At 37.8% G+C, this 24465-nt stretch overlaps 2 protein-coding genes across 2 annotated transcripts; both read right to left on the reverse strand.

Annotated features, from left to right (window-relative positions):
• Nucleotides 1-3110: 3110 nt before the first annotated feature.
• Nucleotides 3111-4757, reverse strand: LOC127454071 (trypsin-2-like). Its single transcript, XM_051721019.1, has 5 exons — nt 4595-4757; nt 4200-4359; nt 3698-3957; nt 3447-3583; nt 3111-3348 (listed from the first exon to the last, which is right to left on the reverse strand). The coding sequence occupies exons 1-5, from the start codon at nt 4632-4634 to the stop codon at nt 3199-3201; spliced, it is 747 nt and encodes a 248-aa protein (XP_051576979.1). The 5' UTR covers nt 4635-4757; the 3' UTR covers nt 3111-3198.
• Nucleotides 4758-4903: 146 nt separating this feature from the next.
• On the reverse strand, nt 4904-23537 carry LOC127454045 (zinc finger protein 850-like). Its single transcript, XM_051720976.1, has 2 exons — nt 23126-23537; nt 4904-11271 (listed from the first exon to the last, which is right to left on the reverse strand). Exons 1-2 carry the CDS (start codon nt 23487-23489, stop codon nt 7010-7012), a joined length of 4626 nt encoding a protein of 1541 aa, XP_051576936.1. The 5' UTR covers nt 23490-23537; the 3' UTR covers nt 4904-7009.
• Nucleotides 23538-24465: the final 928 nt, after the last annotated feature.

Raw genomic sequence — 24465 nt, forward strand, 5'->3', positions numbered from 1 at the left:
GAGACATCATTGGCAGTAGTGAAAGTCGTACGAATTCGTACAAATGCAGTCAAACGATATTATACGAATTAGTCAAATTTAGAAAAGTCGTATGAATCCTTAAGATTTCGCCAAGAGAGTGTGTAGGATGATTTCCCTTTGGAGCTCGTCTGTCCCTCTCTTAAAGTTGACCACATTTATATTCACAGAAGTGATTAAGGTTTAACTGGTTATGACTTCATTACGAAAAAAAAAAAAAGTTTAAATGCTTCATAGAGTATTCATCTATTAGGAATTTGTTTCCTAATAGTTTCTCCTTATGTAAAACGAAAACAAAAAACTGAAACATGCTTTCCTTCTTCTTCTTCTTCTTCTTCTTCTTTATACTGTGCTAAATTTGAAAATGTTAAGTGTTCTTGAACACTAAGGCGCTATATAAATGTAACATTATTATTATTATTATTATTATTATTATTATTATTATTTAACTAAATAATGGTGTCCTATTGTAAAACTTTCTGATAAACTTATGGGACACATGTTTGTAGGTGATATTGATTTAATTTTAATTTCTTTTAATGTTTGAATATGTATTTATTATTCACTGCAAAATGTGTGCTTGACATTTCACATTTTGCTTGACACCTCTTGCCTCCAGAAAAATGTTTCACGAAAATTCTGTTTCATGCAGATATTAATATCTGAAGTACCAGAAGAAACCACAGTTAACAACATATTCCACAGTTAATGTAGCCTACAAATTCAGCTTCATCTGATAAGAAAAAGAAAGTATAGTATAGTATAAAATAACATTATTTAAAATAATAATTGTATATTATTATTATTATTATTAGGCTATTATTATGAAAAGGCATATACAAGGCATATTTTATTAATAGAAACTATAAATGTAAGAGTCATACTTAAAAATGGGCGTTTCATTTGGTTTTTTATGCACTTCCAGTTTAAGCCCCGCCCACACCCGTTTCTATCCGAATACAGAGACAGATACAGATCATTTTGTCATATGAACAGTTACAGATGCAAATACAGATAAATGCTTCCCTGCACACCCCCTTAAAAGATAGTAATCGACAAATTACTAATTATTTCTCTAAAATTGTAATCAGATTACTTTAATAACAACATTGAAAAGGAATCAAATTTCTAATCACTTTACTTTTAAGTCACATTCTAAAAAAAAATTCTGTTCAACAAATTCAAAATAATGTCTATATTTCTTTCTTGTTCATTGTTACACACAAGTCATATACTCAGCACCTCACATTTCTCCTTCACAATGTGTCGTTACAGGTCCGTAATTCATGTATTCTACATAAATAATATATTAGAAATAAGCATAACCCTATAATGTACTTAAAAGTAATTAAATTAATTGAAAGTCAGTAACTGTATCCTGATTACAAGAATTTTAAATGTAATTCCTGACACTACCTTTTTTTTTACTAAAAAGTTATTAGTTTACAGTATTGAATTACACCCAACACTGATTACAATCAATATTGTTAAGGCTTTGTAATCATTTTACTCATAAGTACTCGCATAGTCAAATTAGAATTTAGGGGAGATCAGGATTAGTTGTCACACAGGGAAGTTGTCATGAGTTCAAGTTCAGCTGCACAAAAAAGTTGTTTTGTATGTTGGTTTCAAACACCTAGTTCAAAACTATCATAAATTGGAATAATTTTTGTGCAGTCTGTCCTTCACCCTAAAATGATGAAATCGTTATATTTTGTAGTAGCTCTTAGGTAAACAAATGAACAGAATACAACACTGGGTCAACTATATAATGAAAGTAGTTTTTTTTAACTAGTTCTTATAGGCTGTTTAATGGCAGTTTAGTTCCCAGTGTGACCACTTACCCCATGTTGTGTGGAAAGGTCAATGTTTGTTGAATGAACTGTATCTTTTTTGTGGCTAATGTTGGTGAAAATGTTCAGTAGCCTTTTTGTTATATAGCCAAGTAAACCTAGCCCCGGTCTCCTCTAGAAGAAAATATATTAATCAAAGTTAATATTTAAAACTACTTTAACTCATATTAACTGATCTGTTAATCTTTACATAATGATGTGTTAATGTTTTTAAATACAATTATTATAGTGTTACTGATGTTTCTAACAATAAAAAAGTACATCATGAAAATCATACCTTTTGTTTTTTGTATAAATTTGTTTTTGTATGGGCCTACTGTAATATGCTTTGTTCTCTCTTTTTAACAGAAATTGTTTTCATAAAGAACCTTCATAACATATGAAATAATGAAACTTGATTTTCAAATAATTTATCATGATATATTTTGTAGAATGTCCCACTCACAGCTGATATTAGAACTGTGATTGGTTGTGAAAGGTCCCACCCCTGGTTAATATGTTTTGATTGGTTATACAATCACTGAGCACTTTATTAGAAACACTATGGTCCTAATAAAGTGCCCAACGTGATCTTCTGCTGTTGTAGCCCCTCTGCCTCAAGGTTTGTTGTGCATTCTAAGATGCTATTCTGCTCACTACAATTGTACAGAGGGAATATCTGATTTACTGTAGCCTTTCTGTTAGCTCGAACCAGTCTAGCCATTCTCCGTTGACCTCTCTCATCAACAAGGTGATTCTGTCCGCAGAACTGCAGCTCACTGATTGTTTTTGGCACCATTCTGAGTAAACTCTAGAGACTGTTGTGCGTGAAAGTCCCAGGAGATGAGCAGTTACAGAAATACTCAAACCAGCCCATCTGGCACCAACATTCATGCCACGGTCCAAATCACTGAGTTAAATTTTTTTTTTTACATTTCATTTATCTGCATGATTTTATGCATTGCACTGCTGCCACATGATTGGATTAGATAACTGCATGAATAAGTAAATGTACAGGTGTTCCTAATAAAGAGCTCAATCAGTGTATATTATTGTTATTACTATAATTAATCATAAGAACATGTTTAATGTGTAACATTAGTATCGTAATGAAAAGTTTTGCCGTTTGTTTCTATATAGTCCCATTCAAAACATCAAATAAATTAAGGAGTCAGCACAGTGTAACATTATGGGTTGGGAGAAACTATAATTAAAAAACACTTTAAAACATAGTGTCCATTTAAAATAAAAGAGAAACAGTTATACCTATTTGAAGCTGAATTTATTTAGATATATTTCAGAAAAAATTTACTTCGAATCAAAAGGATCAAACAGGTTAAACAAACAGTTAGTTGTTAGTTATGATGTCGACGACCCAGTCAACGTAGCGGCACACCTCAGCATAAACCCCAGGAAAGCCTGCTTCAGCACAGCCATAGCCCCAAGAAACAACTCCTCGCAGTTCCCCATTGCACACTACAGGGCCACCAGAATCACCCTGGGGGGCGGAATGGAAAAAGATTGGTTATCAGTCTGTATGAAAACTCACATAAAAAAGAAAAGTTTAGTGTGCAAGACTGCTTCCTAAGACTGTACCTGACATGAGTCTTTGCCTCCCTCTAAGAATCCAGCACAGAACATGTTATCAGTTATTTTCCATCCATATGCACCCTCACACTGTGACCTTGAAAGTACAGGCAAATTCAAACACTGCAGCTCAGCAGCATAGTCGACTGGAAAAATAATATATAATGTTAAAACTTTCTTTTGTAACTTTTACAAATCTATTTATTGACTGTACAGCTCTTATTTCAAATTATATAACTGTCATTACTCAGCCATCTCACCTCCAGTGTTGATCTGATTGCCCCATCCAGAAACCAAGCATTGCTCCCCTGCGAAAGAGCAGCTGGTCGGCAGAGAAATTGGTTGCACATAATCATTGAAGATGGCAGGTTCACTCAGCTTGATGAGCATAAAATCGTTGTCATTTGTCATATCATTATAGTCTGGGTGAGGTATGACCTTCTCTGCCCAGATCCGCTGCTCTGTGCCTTCTTCAACATACACATTGTGCTCTCCCAGGTGGACGGCCAGACGAGGAGGCCTATTTAATAAACAATTGTTATATCATTCTTTTCCAGCATTTTAATCATACTGGTGTCCGATACATTTTAGTGCATACATTCGGAATAAGGATAAACTAACCTATTATTGTTGTGCAACTGCATAATATGTCATTTTATAAGCTGTCTAAAGTGAATGTGTTAACTATGATGAAAAGTTTGATGATGATTTAGGTTTATAGTGTCTAAACTGTCTAAAAAAAAATTACAAGTAGATACTCACGAGATGTAGCAGTGAGCAGCCGATACAACCCATCTTTCATTAATCAAAGATGCTCCACACCAGCGTTCCCCATCATCATATGTGAGATAAACTTGCCAGGGTTGGGAGTATGGCGGGCATTCATAACCACCAATGATTTTATCATCAGCTGTGCTGCCAGCTTAATAATAATAATAAAAACATTTAATTCTTCCCAAGGTTCACAAAATAACCAAATAAAGAAAACCAAATCCTATTTAAAGCTTGGAGTCTTTGATTTTGATCACTTTGATTACTATACTGTAAATGGTAGGTATCAGATTAGTATTAAATATAATGGCAAATGAATATTACAGAACAGTGTAGGTAGAAACTAACAATTGACATAACAAATGATATAAGAGAGATCTGCATACCCACAGCCACAACCAGTAAAACAAATGCAATACTCTTCATTTCAATGGTGGACAGCAAAACAGGAGGAGTGCTGACAGTCAGACAACTTTATAGAGTGCTTTTTCAAAATACAGTAATAGCATTAATGTTTAGTGATAAATTCAACACCAATACCAACAGAACAACCAATAAGATAATGACAAATATTTTGGAGGTGAAAATTAGCACCTGTGAAAACAGCTCTTATCACACAGTTTTCCACAGGCATGATAAATCCAAGGTAGAGTACACATTTGATAGAGTAAAGCTTAATCAAATAAAGATGGATTTGAATAGTCATATATGCAGTCAGTCACTCAGTAAGCAGACTAGCTGAAAGTTAAATAAGACAAATTATTTAATAAGCAAGGTTGAGCGATATGTAGAACCATAATTTCTATACCACCACTGTTTTCAAAATTCACACCATTCATGTAAAACATATGCATACAAACTTTCATATATCCTACATATTCATTTTCAAATGGAGGGAGGGATTAAATAGGCTATGGCTACATCAACATGAACATTACATGCATTTCCCACCTACAAGGAAATATAATGAACAGACAGTACTTCACTGAAATTTTAACTATTTATTTATTTCTATAATTTTGACAATTTCTCAGTTCAAATAATATCTACATCCACTGCTTTTAAAATGGATTTACCTACATGTTAAATTTGAGACAAAATCAGTTTAGAGAAAGTACATTCAACCTTACCAAGAGCAAAAGAAAACATCTCCTAGTTATTGAGAAAATGTTTGCCACAAAAATAAGTAGTCTTTAAGGCATTAAGTACACATTTATCAGCAAACAGGGGGACATGTACAGTATTTTGAGAAGGATACTTTGAGACCAGGTTTAAAAAGGGTCACAGCTCAAGTACATTATATATATAAAAAAAATAAAAATAATAATAATAAAATAAAAAAAATCTTGAGGTCCGTAGTTTGATGATACATCAATGCAGGTATCTGTCAAGTAAAAATGTAACATTTAGACATTTGCACATTAGGATTATTCATGAAACACAAGCAGAATTTTTTTTTTTTTTGTAAATTGTTAGTAGAATTATTCTTAGTTAAACGGTCCCATTAAATTCAATAGGACAATTTACCCAAGAATGCATTTACACAAAAAAATTTCACTCATGTTTCACAAATATGGCCCATTGAGTGTTATCTGATCATTGTTAAGAACATCCAAACGTTTACATTGCAAAACTTTACATTTACATTCAGCAAAGAATTATTGAAAACTGATGTTTCTCTTCACTTGATTAGCAACAAACCTATATAATGCAGTTGCATGCTGTCTTGTGCCACATTCTTTTTTTTGTGGCTTAGAAGCATCCTTTCCTCTGGACACATGCACACTTAATTCCTATTCAAGCAATGTAATGTTTCATGCTTGGATGATTCTTACTAGTGACCACACACCCAAGATTAAACAAAATGGAATGGAATGATATCACTGTATGTTCAATTCAATATCACTGTTGACCAGGTTACATTCTTAATAATTACATTAATATGACTTTAAAGAACTAGAATCAGCATTATATACAGAAGATTGGCGTTATATCTAACAAGAAAAAAGAAATCTCTGTACAGTCACATTTTCAAGAGAAACACTACATATGTTTTCAAATGTGGAAAGAAGTAAAATGTTTTTAAAATGCAAACCATAATTAAATGTTATGAAAATGTTAAGGACAAAGTATAACAATAATGATAACATAAAAATGGTCAATTTGTCAAATGGTCAATAGTTTTGGTATAACCAATGAAAAGACAAGCTGTACGATCACAAATCAAACTCTAGCATCACCAAACATAGGGATTCAGTTGGGCTATAATGCTTGTCAAAAAAATTGTTTACTCTCCCAACAACATTTTATAACATTAACAATGAATATCTAACAAACACCTAGGCAGTTTAATTTTAAATTACCCAAGTACTCTTTTAAAGAACAGGGTGACAAGAAAGTAATAGAGCAACTCTGAATTAGAGGCCAACAAAAAGGGGAATAAATCTGATTAAAAGAAAAACCCCTTTGTGGAAAAAAAGGTCTAAATACAACAAATGTGTTCCAAATGTGTCCCTTAGTTGTACGTATTGACAGTGAAACCAGCATTGATTCAAGTGTACCAGCTGCATTGTATAGATTTAAAGGTAATAACACTAATTTACAGCTTTTAAGTATGTAATTACAACACATTGTTTTGTTTAAAGGACATGTTTGTACTGTGACACTCCTCATTCACAGTAACAAACAAAACTCTAAGAGAGTGCTAAAATAAATCAGTGTAATACATAGAGTACTATGAGCCAGAAACAAATATCAGTAATCATCAGCATCTTTATATTTTTTCCACAAACATACAAGTTTTAGAACTCTCCACGTGCATGTTTAATGTAATGTTGATGCAGTTCCATTTCCTGTTTAAAGGAAATTCCACACTCAATGCAAGTCAGGTTTTCAGCACCACTTCCCTGGGACACTAATTTACTGCCCTCTACCTCTTTATCACCCAAACCCTCATGAGGGTGATCAACAAGATCTCTGACATCACTATTTGTCTGTGGAGACAGAGAACAATGGTATGGTTCCTCGGTTTGGTGAACAACTTGGTGCTGCTGCAACGCTCGTTGTGACAAAAATGTTTTCTCACAACGCTGACATATATGGCTCTTAGGTTGTGGATTTGCGAGGCCTACAGGCTGCTTGACCATGGATGTGGATGTTTGCAATAAAGCATGCAGTTTGTCTGAGGGCCCAGGTGGCATGGTAGCATTGAGTCTGTATCGCAGTTCAGTTGGGAGACGCCGGCGAACTTCATCGTGCCATGCAAGATGCTGCTGTAGCTGGCTTTCAGTCCAGTATCCACGGCAGCAAAGAGCACAACAGTGTGGTCGGGTCTTTGCCACTTCTTTATGTGCATTTAACTTCTCCTCACTAGGAAAAGCTTTCGCACATTTATCACATTTGAAAATACATTTGGCAGAAAGTTCTACATTTTGACTGTGCTGTGCTGGTTCCTCTTCCATAAATGGCTTCAGGTCTCTGTTATTGGCCCTGCAAAACCTTTTATGATTCTGAACGGCCCATTCAGAAGCAAAGGGCTTATGACATGCAGAGCAATTAACAACATTTGGGTGCTCTTCAGGAGATGCAGTGGGCTGTCCTTCAACCTTGAGGTGTTTCTGCCATATATGTGCACGAAGACCACGTACATTCAAGAATCTCTTAGCACAGTGAGAGCACTGATGGTATTGCGCATTGGTCTTCTCTTGTTTGGTGATATCCATTATGGGTGTGTAAGGTTGTTTGATAGGTGGACCTGACTCCTCAGTAGGCAGTATGTCTGACTGTGGTTTCTCAGTCTTGGCCTGCTTGCTGTGATGGTTTTCAAAGTGAGTTGTTAGAAGAGACCCACTTGAGAAATACATTTGACAATCTGGACATGTAAAATTGCCATCTGATTCAGCAGTTTCAGCTTCTTCCTCTTTTTGGAGTTGATTCTTCATGGGGGGATGACGTTTCTGATGCCGCCGAAGAACACAAAGGTAAAAGAATCCTTTTCCGCATAAATTGCATAAATAAGGTCCACCATCCACACTTCTCACAGTTCTTGAGCATTTCTTATAGCTCTTTGACAGAAATTTGGCAAATTTTTTGTCCCTGTGCCATCGCATATGTGTGCCAAGAGCTGAATTTAGGCTAAAATATCTTCCACATTCTTTACACATAAAAGGAGTTTTTGCCAAATGCTTGTCTGGTTTCATTTTGACAACCTTTGGCCGGTTTGCCTGTTCAGCTCTCAACATTTTTTTAGATACATAACCTATGCGATGAATTCGCTTATGAAAATTAAGAGCCCCAATTACTGAAAAGCTTCTGCTACAGTCCTGACATTTGAATTTCAAACCAGAATCTAAACATGGTTTCTGTTCATTTGTAGAATGTGTTGAATGGGATGTGTCACATACTAATACATCTTCAACGTCTTGGGAGGATGCATCTTGCTCCTTTATAACCATTTTCTCACTTTTTTGTGTATATTTCACATTGTCCTTTGGTTTTGAACAGTGCTTCTTATGATTTCGTAGCTCTGACTCGTATGTGAAATCAGCTTGGCATGTCCGGCATTGGGAACTTGGTGGCAAATTAGAGGATTCTGTCACAGGAAGGCCCGTCTCAAAACCATGGCTTTTCATGTGAAACTGGAGGGCCATGGCACGTGAGAAAACTTTCCCACAGTCAGGACATTGGTACGAGTTTTTTTTCAATTGTTCAACTTGATGGTCAAAAGATTTGACAGGGGGTTGGCGATCATGGGAAAGCTGGTGCTTAAGAAAACAAGCTAGCATGTGGTATGATTTGCCACATACCTCACATTTATGTTTCTTTTTTGAATCAGAGGGTGTTCTGAACACAGGGTGTTCTTTTTTCTGACCACCCCTTCGACCCCTTTTCTTACGTTGCACGTGAACAATCTCAAGGTTTGATATAGCTGCAGGCTTTGCCGCCTCAACATTTGTGCACTGCGAGTGGTTTTGCTTGTGATGATAGTAAGCACCTAAAGACCAAAAACCTTTACTACATTTTTTACAATGATGAACCTTTGGGCCCAAAAGCGACTTGGTTGGATTGAAATGCTTTGCCTTTTCATCTTTGTCATTGTTAAAGCTGAGTTTGCTGCCATTGCAACACTTTCGATGGTAGTACAGACCCCTTGTGGTTGTATAGCTCCTGTCACATTGCAAGCACACAAAGGGCTTTTTTGAGTGATTCTGTTGGTGAGAATGCAATGCAGACAGTCGAGAAAAACACATTCCACACTCCTCGCATTTAATATTGTTCTTCTGCAAATTTGCAACCTGGAACGAAATAGACTTGTAAGGTACTTTGTTCTCATGTTTTTGCAAGTGAAAGTAAGAAGCACTCTTGGAATCACTTTCATGGCCACAAACCTCGCATTGTATAAGTGCTTTATTAGTTGGTGTCAATATTTGACACTTATGCCTCTCATCTAAATTTTTCTCCATGTCTTCTCTGTGCCAATGCATGTGATGACGCAAGGACAAAGCCGTTGCAAACGTTTGTTCACAATGTGGACAATTATACTTGATAGGCTCTTCAGGATGGCTTTTGCTCATTATTTTTGCATTTATTAATCTTTCATCATTTAAATGCTCATAATCAATCTGTACAATTTTGACATCAACCTCTGGATTCACCTGCAGGGAGGATGTGGATTCAGCTGTCAGACTCAAGCTGTTGTCCAAGTCATCATTTTCCTCTTGGTCTGATTCACACACTAACTCCAGATCAGGATTTTGATCCTGGGGGAGACTACTACTGCTCTCATAATCATCTGATGCTGTGATGCGGATAACTTCATAATCCATATCCATTACATCTGGCTCTTCTACTGTGTTGTGTGTGTCACTGCAGTTAAAATCTCTCTCTTGAACTTGAATGTTCTGAGAGAACATTGTGGGCACAAAAGCAACATCATCATCCATGTCTCTGGCATTCCTGTATTTTTTTACTGTTTGCGTGGCAGTACTTGTTTTAGAGTCCTTCTCCATGATGTCACGAAAAATATCCGTATGACAGAGCTGGTGTGACTGCAGAGCAGATGCTCGTGAAAACCGACGTCCACAATCCTGACATTCAAAAGCCTTCTTCTTCAGCTGATAAACTTCATTAAGGAATGATTTTGCTGCCAGCTCTTCACTGTGAGCTAATCGCTGGTGCTTATTGTAGAACGTGAGTAAGGTGAACCCCTTGCCGCACTCTTTACATTTATATGGCTGGCCATTGGAGACCTGTTGTGCTCGTCTTTTATGCCAACGCTGATGGCACAACAGAGCCATAGAGCTAACAAAGGTCTTCCCACATTCAGTACACTCAAATGGATGTTTAATTTCCTCCTTCACCTTCCCTTCTGAACAGCTGGTTGAGAATCTCTGGTGTGTTGCAAGACCAGCCAAGGAGCGATAAGATTTGCCACAAAAGCACAGAATAATCTTTTGCTGATGATTCTCAGTGTGTTCAGAGCTTGTGCCATTGTCTTCAGTCAGACCTGGAGCTTCATTAAGTGTCAGAGACTTCTCAGTTTCACAGGTTTTGGATTTTACCAGCTTTACCTCATGGCAACGGCGGTGTGCATCAAGAGCTGAAGCTCGAGAATAACTGCGTCCACAGATGGGACACTGAAATGATTTTTTCTTTAGATGCGCAAGCTGATGAAAAACTGACTTTGAGGCCTGTTTATGAGAACGCTGATGGTTGAGACACTGACCAACAGAGGCAAAAGCTTTACCACAATCCTTGCACTCAAAAAGCTTCTGTTTTACCACACCCAGTCCCAAGCCAGCATTTATCCCCTGTTTAATCCCTTGATTACGGTGCTTAAGTTGATGGGCAAAAAACTCTTTTGAGCTTGAAAACTTTTCTCCACAAAGAGCACAGAACAATGTTTTATGGCCTCCATCTGTTGACACAAGCAGGTCATCCCACTGTGAATCCGTGTCCAGGCAGACTATGGGACCATCATGGATATGCTCACTACGATGCTCTAGGAAAGCTTCCTTGTCTCCAAAGGCCTCACTGCAATCCTCACACTGAAATGGCACATCCCCTAAATACAGAAAGGGGAAAATGAGAGGTCAGTGGGAGGTCAGGGTGACTCTTGTTGCCAGAAGAGAAAACTAAAAATGCATAAAGCCCAAAAAAAAACAAAAATAAAAGTAAATAAATAGAATACATATATGGCCTCATGTATTTTACTCCTTGGATTGCCCATTGACAGACTGCATGCCTTTCCAAAAACATTTTTTAAAAGTTGGTTAAAGTGTGTGTTTTATTCTTGGTCACAACTGTAACCAGTGGGAAACTAGAGTCCAAATTGGTCAGTTAAAAATGTATATTCTTTATAAAACAGATAAAGTAACATTATTTAAAATTTACTGACAGGCAAATGTGGGGGAAAAGAAAATGATAAACCGAGAATAAATGCTAACTAAATGTAATTTATTTTAAAATGTACTTTATTGTAACAATACTTTGAAATCTACAATTTTATAATGGGACTCAATCAGTTGCCTATTCAAAATCTGGCTCTGCATTTTTGACCAGTTACATGTTTATTTTCCTGCAAGCATGATTTATATGAACCAGAACAATCTTATTAATAAATCAATGATAAATGATGGTGGTTTTACTTGCTTTCTTTTATGGAGCTTTGACACGGACATCATCTTTCAGAGGCATGGTACAATAAAATGGCTCCAATCATGTGACAATTTGCCCCAACCATTTAAAAATGTTCACACGCAATCAAGACAAAATATACATAACTCATTGAAATTTCAAAATAAATTTAATTCACAAATGTATCCGATGGGACTAAATAAGATAATATCCTTTTGTCTCCTTTTGATTATTGCTGCCACAGAGGCAGCAGTTTTATTTATGAATGCGATGATTCTTCCTCATATTACATATTGTATAACTCCCTGGACATGTAAATCTGTTCTGAAGCCTGTTGAAACAGTGTACAAGCAGGTTCTTAAGGTACCAGACAAAAAAAATCAAACGGGTTTCATCACTGTCATATTTTAATCAAGTATAATTTCTTGAGTTGGGAAGATTTGATTAAATTTGGAGGCCTATTGTTGACTTTTAAAATTCTTAATGGTCTTGCCCCACCCATATTTAAACAGTACATTTATAAAATTACAGGAAATGTAACTAGGGCTTGCGTTAGGGATGATTGTAAAATACCATTAAGAATGAGTGTTTTTGATCAGTTATCTTTTGCTTTTAGAGCAACCCATGACTGGAATGGACTTCCAGCTGATTTTAAAGCTCTAACAAGTCATGGTATAACAAAAATAAATGTGTGAATACTGTCAAACCAGAACTGCCAATTTGGTATTTAGTGTTAGTATTGTCTTAGGGATTTTTTATATTGTGTTTTTGTGTTTTTGAGTTTCATAATTTTTTTTCGATTGGTTTCAATTGTTATGATAATTTTACAATTTGGTCAAATGTGTAATTTTCTGTATTTAAAATTATGTATTTTGAGTGTAATTTTATCCTTTGACTTCAACCTGCCCAAGGACAGCAGATGAAAATTAGCCATTGGCTACATCGGACACATTTACATAAGGAAGATGTTTGATTAATGTGTATTGTCCCTGACAAATAAACGGAATTGCAAACAAACAAAATGTTTTACAAAAGCTTTGTCTAATACTCCCCCTCCGATTGCCGTTGATTGAACAAACAGATAAGGTGCATCCAAAATCGCACACTTCTGCACTATTCTACACTATTTTGTAACATGCAGGGCGAGTAGTACATTTATGCTGAAAATGCAAAGAGAAGTGTAAAAGTATCCATAAGCTGCACTTCTTTAATCGAAATAACGTAGTGTGGAATGTTGGACACTTCATGCACGATTTAGGCTTGCGCCTAGATTTTCTTGACTTGCGCACGCGGTCCTCGTCTGTGCAAGTCGTCTGTGCATGTGCTGACCATTGAATGTACTAAAAGAGTGTCACAAAGCAGTTGTAGTGCGCAGGCGTGGAACCTGTTCCTATTCGTTCACGATCAGAAAAGTATATTCACAAATGCAACGCGGTCGACCGGGCGCGAGGCAATCCGGAACGTGCAAAAACGAAGTATACCTGGGCCTTAAGCAGTGGAAGGGGTGGGGTTACCAGGTCGCCATTCTGGCCTGACAAAACAATTGTAATTTATGGTGAATTTGGAAACTAACGAAACTTCTGTCAAGGTAGCACCTTACAAATGTGAGTAGAATGCTTTATCATCACTCCATGCTGTGCAAATATGTACATTACTTGATACATGTTGAACTGAGTTTGGCTTATGCGCTAAAGCTGTTGAAAGGTACCAACAGTTGTCAGCCGTTAAAAGTGAAGTTAATAAACGTTAGTCTTCTATTTGGGACAGTACTATATGTTGAAATTGTATGCACTAGATGGCTAAGTGCATAGTATACGTTCATAGTGTATAGTGCGTCATTTGAGACAGCTAGTGTCCCGCCTCAAACTTACGCCATTGGTTGAGTTGGGGTCAGGTCACTCAAACAAAGCAGTATTTTTTTTTAGTGTTTACAATGAGAAAATCAACCTACAAATGGCTTACTTATAGTTGTCTCTGCATAAGGCCTTTTCACACCAAACGCGACGCGATTATGAGAGGCGAAGCCCAGATGAATGACCCTTTCCTATAGAAAGCTAAAGGAATGTTCGTCGTTAGCACATTCACGCCTTTACAATAGGTGGCGCTAATCGACAAGCAATTTTACCCTGACACGGCAGGTGGCTCAACACACGTTTGAGCTGGTCCACCTTCCGCCCATCACAGGGTGAGAAGAAATAACCACTTGACAAGTTTGCAAAAACAAACAAGAAAGAAAAGCAACAATTCTCTAGCGAGCAGATCGAAAAAAATAAAACACGTCTCTCTAAAAGCTGAAGCAGTGATGACGAGGAGGAAGAAAACTTTTGAGACATTTCACAAACTATTTCAGTTCACCTGCTAGACAAGCTGACTAACAGTATTATCATGTATACACAGTCTGAGGGGTGATTAGAAAGAATTAAGTGTAAAAAAAAATTGAATAGTTAAAACATAATTTGGAACAATATTAATTATATGCAACTGCCACGCATACTGTATATACTTGTGTTAAGTGCATTTGTTTAAAATCACTGATTAATGCACACTCACAATGACTGTTAAAATGTTTAAAACAAACGTCTGACTGTATCTTATTGCCATGTACATCTACTTGTGTTATATTTGCTCAAACCCCTGCAAGTTACTAATTAAATGTGATGAAATTTAAACACTCCAAGAGTGCAAGCAGTAAGTCATTTTTATTTGTATAGCGCTTTTCGCAACACATCATTTCAAAGCAGCTTTACAGAAAATTATGCTTTAACAGAAAAAGCTGTAATGCCTGAGAGTCATAATTGTGCAGTTCGATTAAAAAAAAATGTTATTGTGGGAGGTCACGTGACACCATGCAAGAAGCGGACGTGTGAGCGACGAGCTCTGCGCACTTTGCTACATTTGTAATTATTTTCATGTTATAATCCGGTGAAATTTGATACACCCAGTTACACATTTGCTCTTTGAGGCAAAACATAGCAAAGAAGTCAAAATCCTCGGGCTCTGGAGACATTAAAAGACACTTACATGTGTAAGTCAATCCCCGATCAATCCTGGCCAATTTCTGAGATCATCCGATAAAGATCTTGTGTTGCGCCAGGCGAGGAGGAAAGGAACCTTTCTTGGAAGAACCATAATATTTTCTTGTTCACGGACTTTGCGAGTTCGACGAGAGAAACGCGATCGGTTCAAGGAATGTAAGAAACTCTTACATCACCGAAAGATTACTTTTGCTCTGATGTTTCCAGCCAAACTGAGAATAGAAATGAAGGACGGTCGCAAAGTATTTACATGTCCCAATCAGGCAATGTCTTTTATAGAATCAATAGGTGAGTAAACTATTGGGTGTTTCTCATGTGGGTCGACTCGCTGTACTTTGGCTTTTGAGGAAGCTGGGCGTCATTTTGGTTTCTTTTTTCTTTTAGCGTTGGCTCCGCCGAGCAGCTGGAGTTTGTTTTGTGAATATAATTTTTCCTTAAAGGAACTTTTGCATTGACGGAAGATTACTTTTGCATTGAAGTTCCCGGCCAGTTTGAGAGTGGAAACTACGGATGACCGCAAAATATCTACATCCTCACACAAAGGATGTCTTTTATAAAGTTGACAGATTGAGTAAGTCATGGTATATACTTTTATGCGGCCTCCGAGTGAATTGACTCGACCATCCGGGGAACCGGGATGCCGGTTTTGTTTCTTTTTGTTTTGGTTCCGCCTAGTGTCTGGAGCTTGTTCTATTGAATAACATTCCTTTGGAACAGCTGTGGATTAATCTGTTCGTACTTCGTGCTTATTCCTCCTGCTGGCTGAAGTTTGTTTTGTTGAGTATTTTTATGGGACACTGGAATGATTACGTCATCCACTGAACTCATAACAGCTGGCTCACTGAACATTCGTTTGTCTGTACGAGGAATCTGAATGGTTTTAAATCAGCTGGAATTTGTTTTGTGGAAGATCACACCTTTGAGACAGTTCTGTGAATGAATCTACACGTTCTTTGTGTTCATTCTTCCTATTGGCTGGAGTTTATTTTACAAAGTATTTCTGTTATGTAATTTTGCCTCACAAATTTGTGAGGAAAAATTGAGCAATCCGATGGCAAAGTTGTCGTGGGGGCTCATTGGCGTTCATGGACCTTTTGAGTTTAGAGGGATTGTCGCCGGTTGGCGCTTTCGTACGCAGGGTTAATGCGCACGTTTTTTTTTTGTTTTTTTTGTTTTTCGGGGGCAAGTTTGGGGTTTGGTTGTTTCACTAATGGGGAATGTGGTCTGTATAATTTTGTTTTTGACACAATTTATTTTTTCTACTATATCAAAATGTCAAATGTTAATATGAGTGTACTATCTCTCTCCACATGGAATGTAAATGGGTTGGGGCACCCCATAAAAAGAAGGAAGGTTATTACTTTTCTTAAATGTAAGAAATATGATATAGTGTTTCTTCAAGAAACACATCTCTCCCTGCAGGAAGCTGAAAAATTTGGGAAGATATGGGGTGGACATGTTTTCTTTAGTGCTGGCTCAAGTAAGAGCAAGGGAGTCATTACATTGATTAATAAACATCTACAATTCAAATGTCTCAAACAGACTAAAGATAAATTAGGGAGAGTCATTATTGTTTTAGCTGAAATTCAGGGGCAAAGGTTGATTTTGGCTAATATTTACGCACCTAACGCTGATGATCAGGGCTTTTTAATAGATCCTGAAGGGATGTTGCATGCCGCTGGCACCCCTCATGATATAATATTGGGAGGAGACTTTAATCTTTTGATGGACTCAGTCCTTGATTATAGTGAAGCAAAAGGGTGTAAGCCCCCTAGAGCAACAGTGACACTTCACAGGATGTGTAAAAATCTTGGCTTGCAGATATCTGGCGACTTTTGAACCCATCTGGTAGGGACTATACATTTTTTTCATCAGTTCATAAGATTTATTCTAGAATAGATTTTTTTTTTTTTTTAATATCTAAGTCCCTCATTTCATCTGTTGTTGATTGCTCAATTGGAAATACTTTATTCTGAGATCTCACCTGGTGAGTTTAGAGATGTTGCCACATACAGAGAAAAAGAAATCACATAGTTGGCGCTTTAATGCATCTCTTTTGCGAAATTCTGATTTCCAACAAATGTTAAAGACTGAAATCAATGTTTATATGGAGACCAACTGGTCCTCAGTATCCTCTGTGGGCATGGCTTGGGAGGCACTTAAGGCTGTTCTTAGGGGTTGGATCATACAGTATGCCTCATTCACCAAAAAATCCAAAGCATGAGAACTAGTGGAAATGGAAGAGAATATTAAAAGTGCCGAGGCAGAGCTGAAGCACCGAATGTCATCTGATGGCCTCAGAGAATTGACCCGTTTGAAATACAGATATAATACTATTTTGTTGCGGAAAGTGGAGTTTTGGTTGTTCAGGGCAAGACAGTCATACTTTTAAGCTTTTGGCTAGATATATAAACCAGAGAGAGTCTTTTTCTACCATTCCTTCAGTGAAATCTGCTGGTGGTGAAATATTTACCTCGGCCATTGATATTAACAATGCTTTTAAAGAAATCTATCTTGATCTCTATAGTTCCACATCTTCGTCTACTGATGAAGACATTAGAAACTTTGTGGAACCATTAGAACTCCCTAAACTGACGACTGAGCAAAAAAGATTCTGAGATAACCTTGGAGGAGCTTGATGAGGTAATTAAGGCCTTGCCTACAGGCAAGGCTCCAGGGCCAGACGGTTTTGCCGCTGAATTTTTTAGATCTTATGCTACAGAATTGGCTCCACTTTTGTTAGAAGTTTATACTGAATCATTAAAGAATGGAAAACTTACGCCAACCATGACACAAGCCCGGATCATTCTGATTCTTAAAAAGCACAAAGATCCAAGTGAGTGTAAGAGTTACCGTCCAATTTCCCTGATCCAGCTAGATGTAAAAATTGTATAAAAAATTTTGGCTAACGATTAAGTTATGACATCTCTTATACATATAGATCAGGTGGGGTTTATTCGGGGCCGCAGCTCTTCTGATAACATTAGGCATCTCATTGATATCATGTGGTCAGTGGCAAATGATCAGTTCCGGTCGCTGCCATCTCACTTGACATCAAAAAGGCATTTGATATGGTAGAATGGGATTATCTTTTTAAGGTTTGGGAGTACATTTATTGGATGGATTAAGTTACTTTATAGACACCCAGTAGCGGCGGTACAAAAAAAATTGATTAATTTCAGATTATTTTACTCTGGATAGGGGCACTCGGCAGGGTTGCCCTCTTTCCCCATTATTGTTCTGTCTTGCCCTGGAACCATTAGCAGCCGCGATAAGAAAGGAGGATGATTTTCCAGAGGTGGTGGCGGGAGGTATGGCACATAAACTCTTGCTTTACGCAGATGATATTTTATTATTTGTCTCTGACCCCAGTAGATCTAAGCTTTGCCTCCACAGAATTAAGGTTTCAGGATATAGAGTCAATTGGTCTAAATCCGAAGCTTTGGCTCTGACAGCATACTGCCCAGAAACGGCTTTCCGGCCGGGTGCTTTCCAGTGGCCCAAACAGGGCATTAAGTATTTGGGTATTTTATTTCCAGCAAATTTGTGTGATTTATTTAGAGTTAATTTTGACCCCTTAATAAAATGGTTTTCAAGCAATGTGGCAGGTGGGCTTCATTACATTTATCTATGATTGGGAAGGTTAATGTTATTAAAATGAATTGTATTCCAAAATTCAATTACTTGCTGCAGTCTCTCCCTGTAGATGTCCCCCTCTCTTATTTCAAGCAATTTGATAACATAGCGAAGTCCTTCATTTGGAATGGTAAGCGTCCCAAATTACATTTCAATAAGTTACATAGGCTGATTGACAAAGGTGGGCTAGGCCTACCCAAGATTTTATTTTATTATAATGCATTCGGTCTCAGACATTTGGCTCATTGGTCACTTCCACCTGAGAGAGCCCCTCCCTGGTTCTGTATAGAACAGGAAGTTCTTGCCCCTATTTCGCCACTGCAGAGCCTTTCTATCAAATTAATAGGAGAAGCAAAGTTACATCCTGTTATCTCGCACTTGAACTCGGTATGCACAAAAGTGTCCAGACTGTTTAATTCGGAATTTTTTTTTAAATGTTCCTTCGAGCATATGGCTGAACCCCAAATTATGCATCAACAAGTCCCCTTTTTGCTGGTCAGAGTGGATTGGGAGGGGGGTTACTACACTTGGTGACCTATATGAGAATGGAGTGTTGAGATCCTTTGAAAATTTGGTTCAACTTTTTGGGATTCCTAGATCTCAGTTCTATAAGTATTTACAGCTGCGCCACCTGGTCTGTACTATTTTTGGGAGTGGTTTACACCCCCCTAAAGCGGCAGATACTCTGGGAGTGGTGATTACTCCTTTTGGAAAAGGTCATGAGGCATCGGTGTATTACTCCCTACTAATTCAGAGTCTGGGGGACAGAACTTCAACTTCTCTTAAGAGATTATGGGAGAAAGATCTAAATTTGGTATTGGAGGAGGGAGAGTGGGCTGGGATTCTAAAAAACGGCAAATCTGCATCTAGAGACGCAAGGGTTCACCTCATGCAATTTACGATTATACATAGAGTCTATTGGACCCCCTCTAGATTGCATAGGCTTGGTCTTAAAGACACACCCACCTGCTGGCGATGTCAATCAGAAGATGGAGACACAACCCATGTCTTTTGGGGATGTGTTAAGATGCAAGAATTTTGGATGAGGATTCAGAGTTTTATGTACGAGGTTTTGGCCTCTCAAATTTTATTTTGCCCCAGACTCTGTATCTTAGGAGATGGGGCAGTCATTACTTTGGAGAATATTTATGACTAGTATTAATATATCCTAACTAGTATTATGATCGCCAGACAGATCACTTTGAGGAGTTGGAAGTCGGCTGGAGTGCCCCCGTTTCAAGAGTGGTGTTCAGAGATGGCCAGAGTGGCAGCTCTTGAGGAGGGGGTATCCAGAAGACTGGGGAGTTTAGACATATTTGTGAAGAAGTGGGGCAGATATCTGTCTTTTCTGGAGGGCTCGCGGGGAGGGACAATGGAGAGAGAGGTGTAGGGGTTTTATGTGTGTGATTAGTTTTATTTATTTATTTATTTTATTTTATTTTTGTTGTTGTTGTGTGTCTATGGTTGTGTGACCACTGGGGTGTTGTTGTGGGTCGGGTGGGGGATTGGATATTGATTCTGTATATGTGTGTTCTGCTATTTATATTTAATGGTTGAATCAATAAAAAAATGTTAATCACAAAAAAAAAAAAAAAAACGTTATTGTAAATTGTGCCTTAGAATAAATAAGTAAATAATATTTGCACTTAGATCCCCAGTGAGCAAGCTGGCGATCTCACCCAACAAAACCCATCTTCAGTCTGACCCATTGTTAGATATACTTTAATACTGCTACTGACAGATGAGGCTCTTAACAAATATTAAAAATAGCACAGCAATAGCCATTTTGTTTTTGGTATTAAAAGGCACACAGAGTGGGATGCAAGTCACAGCAATAGTATTAATATTATTAATATTTGGTGAAGAAAACAGGCAAATAAGCCGCAATATATATTATATTAAAGATATAAGAGAACTCAAGATTAAAAGCAAAGGCCAAACAATGCAGCAATATGGAATACATTGTGAAGACAATCCACATAAGATCAGATAATTTGTAAAGGGGATGCAAGGCAGTGATGCAGCAATATCATTTACATGCTAAGAGAACCCATATGAGAATTATTATTTTTTTTTTCCAGTTTTTAAGGCATTTGATGCAAATGAAATAAACATCCTCACTACTGGTTCAGGAATTCTTTCTAGAGTTACTTCAGCATTTAATGTCGGTGGTCAAAACAGCTTTCTGTGCTTTAGTGCTACCAGTTGTGCTGGTTCTGGTAACTGCAACGGCTTCTGACACATGATCTAAAGCTTATATATTATTGGTCAGGACATTTCTTTGCCGGGCGGAAAAAAAAATAAGGTTCGCTTTGTCACTGCGCAATTCAGCGTGAATGGCTCGTTAGGAATCTATGGTTTTCAAAATGTTGATCGCCATGAGAACTCGCGCCGAACATTCGTGCTCGGTGTGCAAAGGCCTTTAAGCTGTGATAGGTTTTATTTTATACATTTTCAAAACATATTACATTGAGATGTAAAAAAAAAACACTAGACAGTTATCAACATAATTCTTTTCGCCATTTTAAATTAGTTTTTTGCAGATTTGAATTTTTTTCTGCCCCTTTCTCCCCAATTTCCAATGCGCTCTAAGTCCAAGTGGTGGCGTAGTGACTCACCTCAATCTGGGTGGCGGAGGACGAATCTCAGTTGCCTCCACGTCTGAGACGTGCGTTACCACGGAGACATAGTGCATGTTTGAGGCTTCACGCTATTCTCTGCGGCATCCACGCACAACTCACCACGAGCCCCACCGAGAGCGAGAACCACATTACAGCAACCACGAGGAGGTTACCCCATGTGACTCTACCCTCCCTAGCAACTGGGCCAATTTGGTTGCTTAGGAGACCCAGCTGGAGTCACTCAGCACACCCTGGATTCGAACTTGCGTCTCCAGGGGTGGTAGTCAGCGTCTTTACTCGCTAAGCTACCCAGACCCCAAATGTTTACAGATTTGAAATTTTAATTTAGTTGAGCAAAGCCTGGCATCCACAGGCAACATAGCTGGATTACAATCTTACTTAAATTTTTTTCTTATTAATAAAGTCTAACTCCAAAAGACATTAATTGTAATTTCACAATATATGTAGGAAATCATGACCACTCATAATAAAATGAAGACTCCAGTCATATCAGTAACCTTATAAAAGCTGTTTTATTCGGTCCGCACATGGGGGCTGCCGTGTTAGAATTACATGACAATCCGAATACTACTCGCTTAATCTCAGTTACCGTCCTGTTATTTGACACTTTCACTCACTGATTAAAGTAATCATGGCAGACTGTGAATACTACATTTCTACAATGGCATCTGAAACCAAAAACTATTGATTTTAAATTATGCTGCATTCAAGCCGCTAAGTGTCAGTGCAAGTCCAAGATGACACAAAGACAAAAGTTACTGAGTACACCTTTAAAGGGAGAGTTCACCCAAAAAAATGAAAATTCTCTCATTATTTCCTCACCCTCATGCCATCCCAGATGTGCATGACTTTCTTCTGCTGAACTCAAATGAAGAATCAGAAATACCTCTCAGCTCTGTAGGTCCATACAATGCAAGTGAATAATGAACAGAACTTTGAGTGTCCAAAAATCACATAAAGTCAGCATAAAAGCAATCCATACGACTCCAGTCGTTAAATGAGCTATATTATAGGTGTGGGTGAGAAACAGATCAATATTTAAGTCCTTTTTTACCATAAATCTCCACTTTCAATTTTACATTCTTCTTCTGTTTTTTGGTAGTTTGCATTCTTCGTGCATATCGCCACCTACTGATCGCATCTGGTCAAAGGTGGAGATTTAAAGAAAAATTATTGATCTGTTTCTCAACCAAACCTATTATATAGCTTCAGACAACATGGATTAAACCACTGGAGTCATATAGATTACTTTTATTCTGCCTTTATTTACTTTTTGGATCTTCAAAGTTCTGGCCACCATTCACACGCATTTTATGGACCTCCAGAGCTGAAATATTCTTCTAAATATCTTTGTTTGTGTTCAGCAGAAGAAAGACAGAGATTCACATCTGTGATGGCATGAGGGTGAATAAATACTGAGAGAATTTTCCTTTATGGGTGAACTTTCATTTTGAGGTGGAACAGCTACCCAACACCTAATTGCCTGCTAAAATTAATGCAGCACTGGTTCAAAGGCACAAATATCTATATTTTGGTCGAAGAAGAAGAAAGGCTCCCAAAACCTTATATCAATCAACCCCACACCCTGAAATAATGAAATAAGAACAGATAGCAGTCCAGTGTATAAAACAGAAATTACACATGGACATGCAGCACTGCTGTTGTTTTGTCATTCTTCATGACGACGCTTGCATAAATTAATCCAGCTGTTTTAGCACACATCGATAAACTATATATGGAGCATAACTACCATTTTGATGATTAACAATTAAATGGAACAACACGTTGCCATAATTATCTGTATGATCACAAAGACTCTCAAAAAGTGTAAGTAGAGTTTCATGTTAAGTGACTTTATGAAACTGACTGATCTGAATTATATCTAGTGCTTCTAGTTAAAAGCTAGCAAGAAGCTAGCGAGTAAAGCTAACTGATAAGTCGGTGCTGTCAACAACAAAAAGTTGCTTACCATCGGCACTTTCATCTCTCTCAGACGACTCTCCTATACTGGTTGCCTTGTCATCCAAATCTCCTTCCCCGACCTCGACCAAATGTACAGCTACACATTCGTCTTCCTCCCCTTGTTCTAATTTAATGTTTACGCGTGGAACTGCAGCATTGGTTACAACATCTTCGGCGTGGTCCTGGGTTTTCAATACAGGGCCACTGGGACTCATTTCCAGTTCCCCGCCGCTGTTTTCATCGTTAAAGGCTTTGTATTTGCTCACTGGATCGATGCTTACCTCTTGGGCCCCACCTTCCTTATATTCAGAGGACAAACTTTCATTTTTCGATTGCAAACTACCCTCGTTTGCCGAATAAACAGCAGCCATTATTATGGCCTAAGCCAGTCAGGCACTCCACGATAGGCACTGCACTTTTCGCGGTATAGGACAATGTTATTGTGGGGAGGAGCCGAACTTACGAATCCTACTATGGTAAAAGTTTGTCTCATGAATAATAATCACGCCAGACGTTGGATAGTGGGCAGTTACAATTCAATTGAGGAGATCAAATACAATTCTCCCTACATACAATTAAATAAAATGAACAAATATGTATTTTGTCTTCTTAAAATTATTTTTTTTGTCTATAAATATACATTGAACATATTTAAATAGAAGAAATACATTTTCAATGAAGGTGTATGCTTGCCTTTACAAATAAATAAATAAATAAATAAAAAATGCAGGAATTTTCTGCAGTTTTCCTGCAGGATTTTCGGCACATTTTCCTGTAGCAATCCTACAGGAATATTATGAAGGAATGGACAATTTTCTGCAGGAATTCTATCCTGCAGGAATGGTCTTACAGGTCATTAAAACACCTTTATTCCATGCAGGAATATTGTGCAAGGTAGATTTCAAATCCTGCAAAACACAGCAAGTTTTAAATCTTACACATTGTACAAGAGTTTTCTACAGGAGCTATTTTGAGTGGTATCCTGAAGGATTTGATTTCCTCCTGGAGAAGCCTGGGAGTCGATTTAGTTGGTGAGGTGCGGGAAATGCCATGAGACATGCTGAACATGTCGGCAATGCTGACGCAGTTCGTTGCTGATTTGGAGGATCATGCTGTGATACGTTGATCGATCACTGCCATGGAGGCGAAGTTCACTAATGTGGTTACAAGAGTGGGGGATGTTGAGAAACGGACCGATTACCTGGAGTCATCGGAGAGGGAATTATCTGCTAATCCGCTAGCGACCAAGGTGGATTTGGAGCATGTCTGGGAGAAGTTGGAGGACATGGGAAACCGTAGCCAGCGGAATAACGTCCCTATCGTCGGAATTCCTGAGGGAGCAGAGGG

Source organism: Myxocyprinus asiaticus, chromosome 16 (genome assembly GCF_019703515.2).
Source record: "Myxocyprinus asiaticus isolate MX2 ecotype Aquarium Trade chromosome 16, UBuf_Myxa_2, whole genome shotgun sequence".
Lineage (NCBI taxonomy): Eukaryota > Metazoa > Chordata > Actinopteri > Cypriniformes > Catostomidae > Myxocyprinus > Myxocyprinus asiaticus.

What these genes read in the sequence shown, in the direction of transcription:
- LOC127454045 (XM_051720976.1), bottom strand. Translation starts at nt 23,489, where the DNA reads ATGGCTGCTGTTTATTCGGCAAACGAGGGTAGTTTGCAATCGAAAAAT. An exon ending in GAGAGATGAAAGTGCCGATG is followed by an intron (nt 11,272 to 23,125) that starts GTAAGCAACTTT and finishes TTCTGTATTTAG; the next exon opens with GGGATGTGCCATTTCAGTGT.
- LOC127454071 (XM_051721019.1), bottom strand. Translation starts at nt 4,634, where the DNA reads ATGAAGAGTATTGCATTTGTTTTACTGGTTGTGGCTGTGG. An exon ending in GCTGCTCACTGCTACATCTC is followed by an intron (nt 3,958 to 4,199) that starts GTGAGTATCTAC and finishes TTTATTAAATAG; the next exon opens with GCCTCCTCGTCTGGCCGTCC. An exon ending in CAATCAGATCAACACTGGAG is followed by an intron (nt 3,584 to 3,697) that starts GTGAGATGGCTG and finishes TTATTTTTCCAG; the next exon opens with TCGACTATGCTGCTGAGCTG.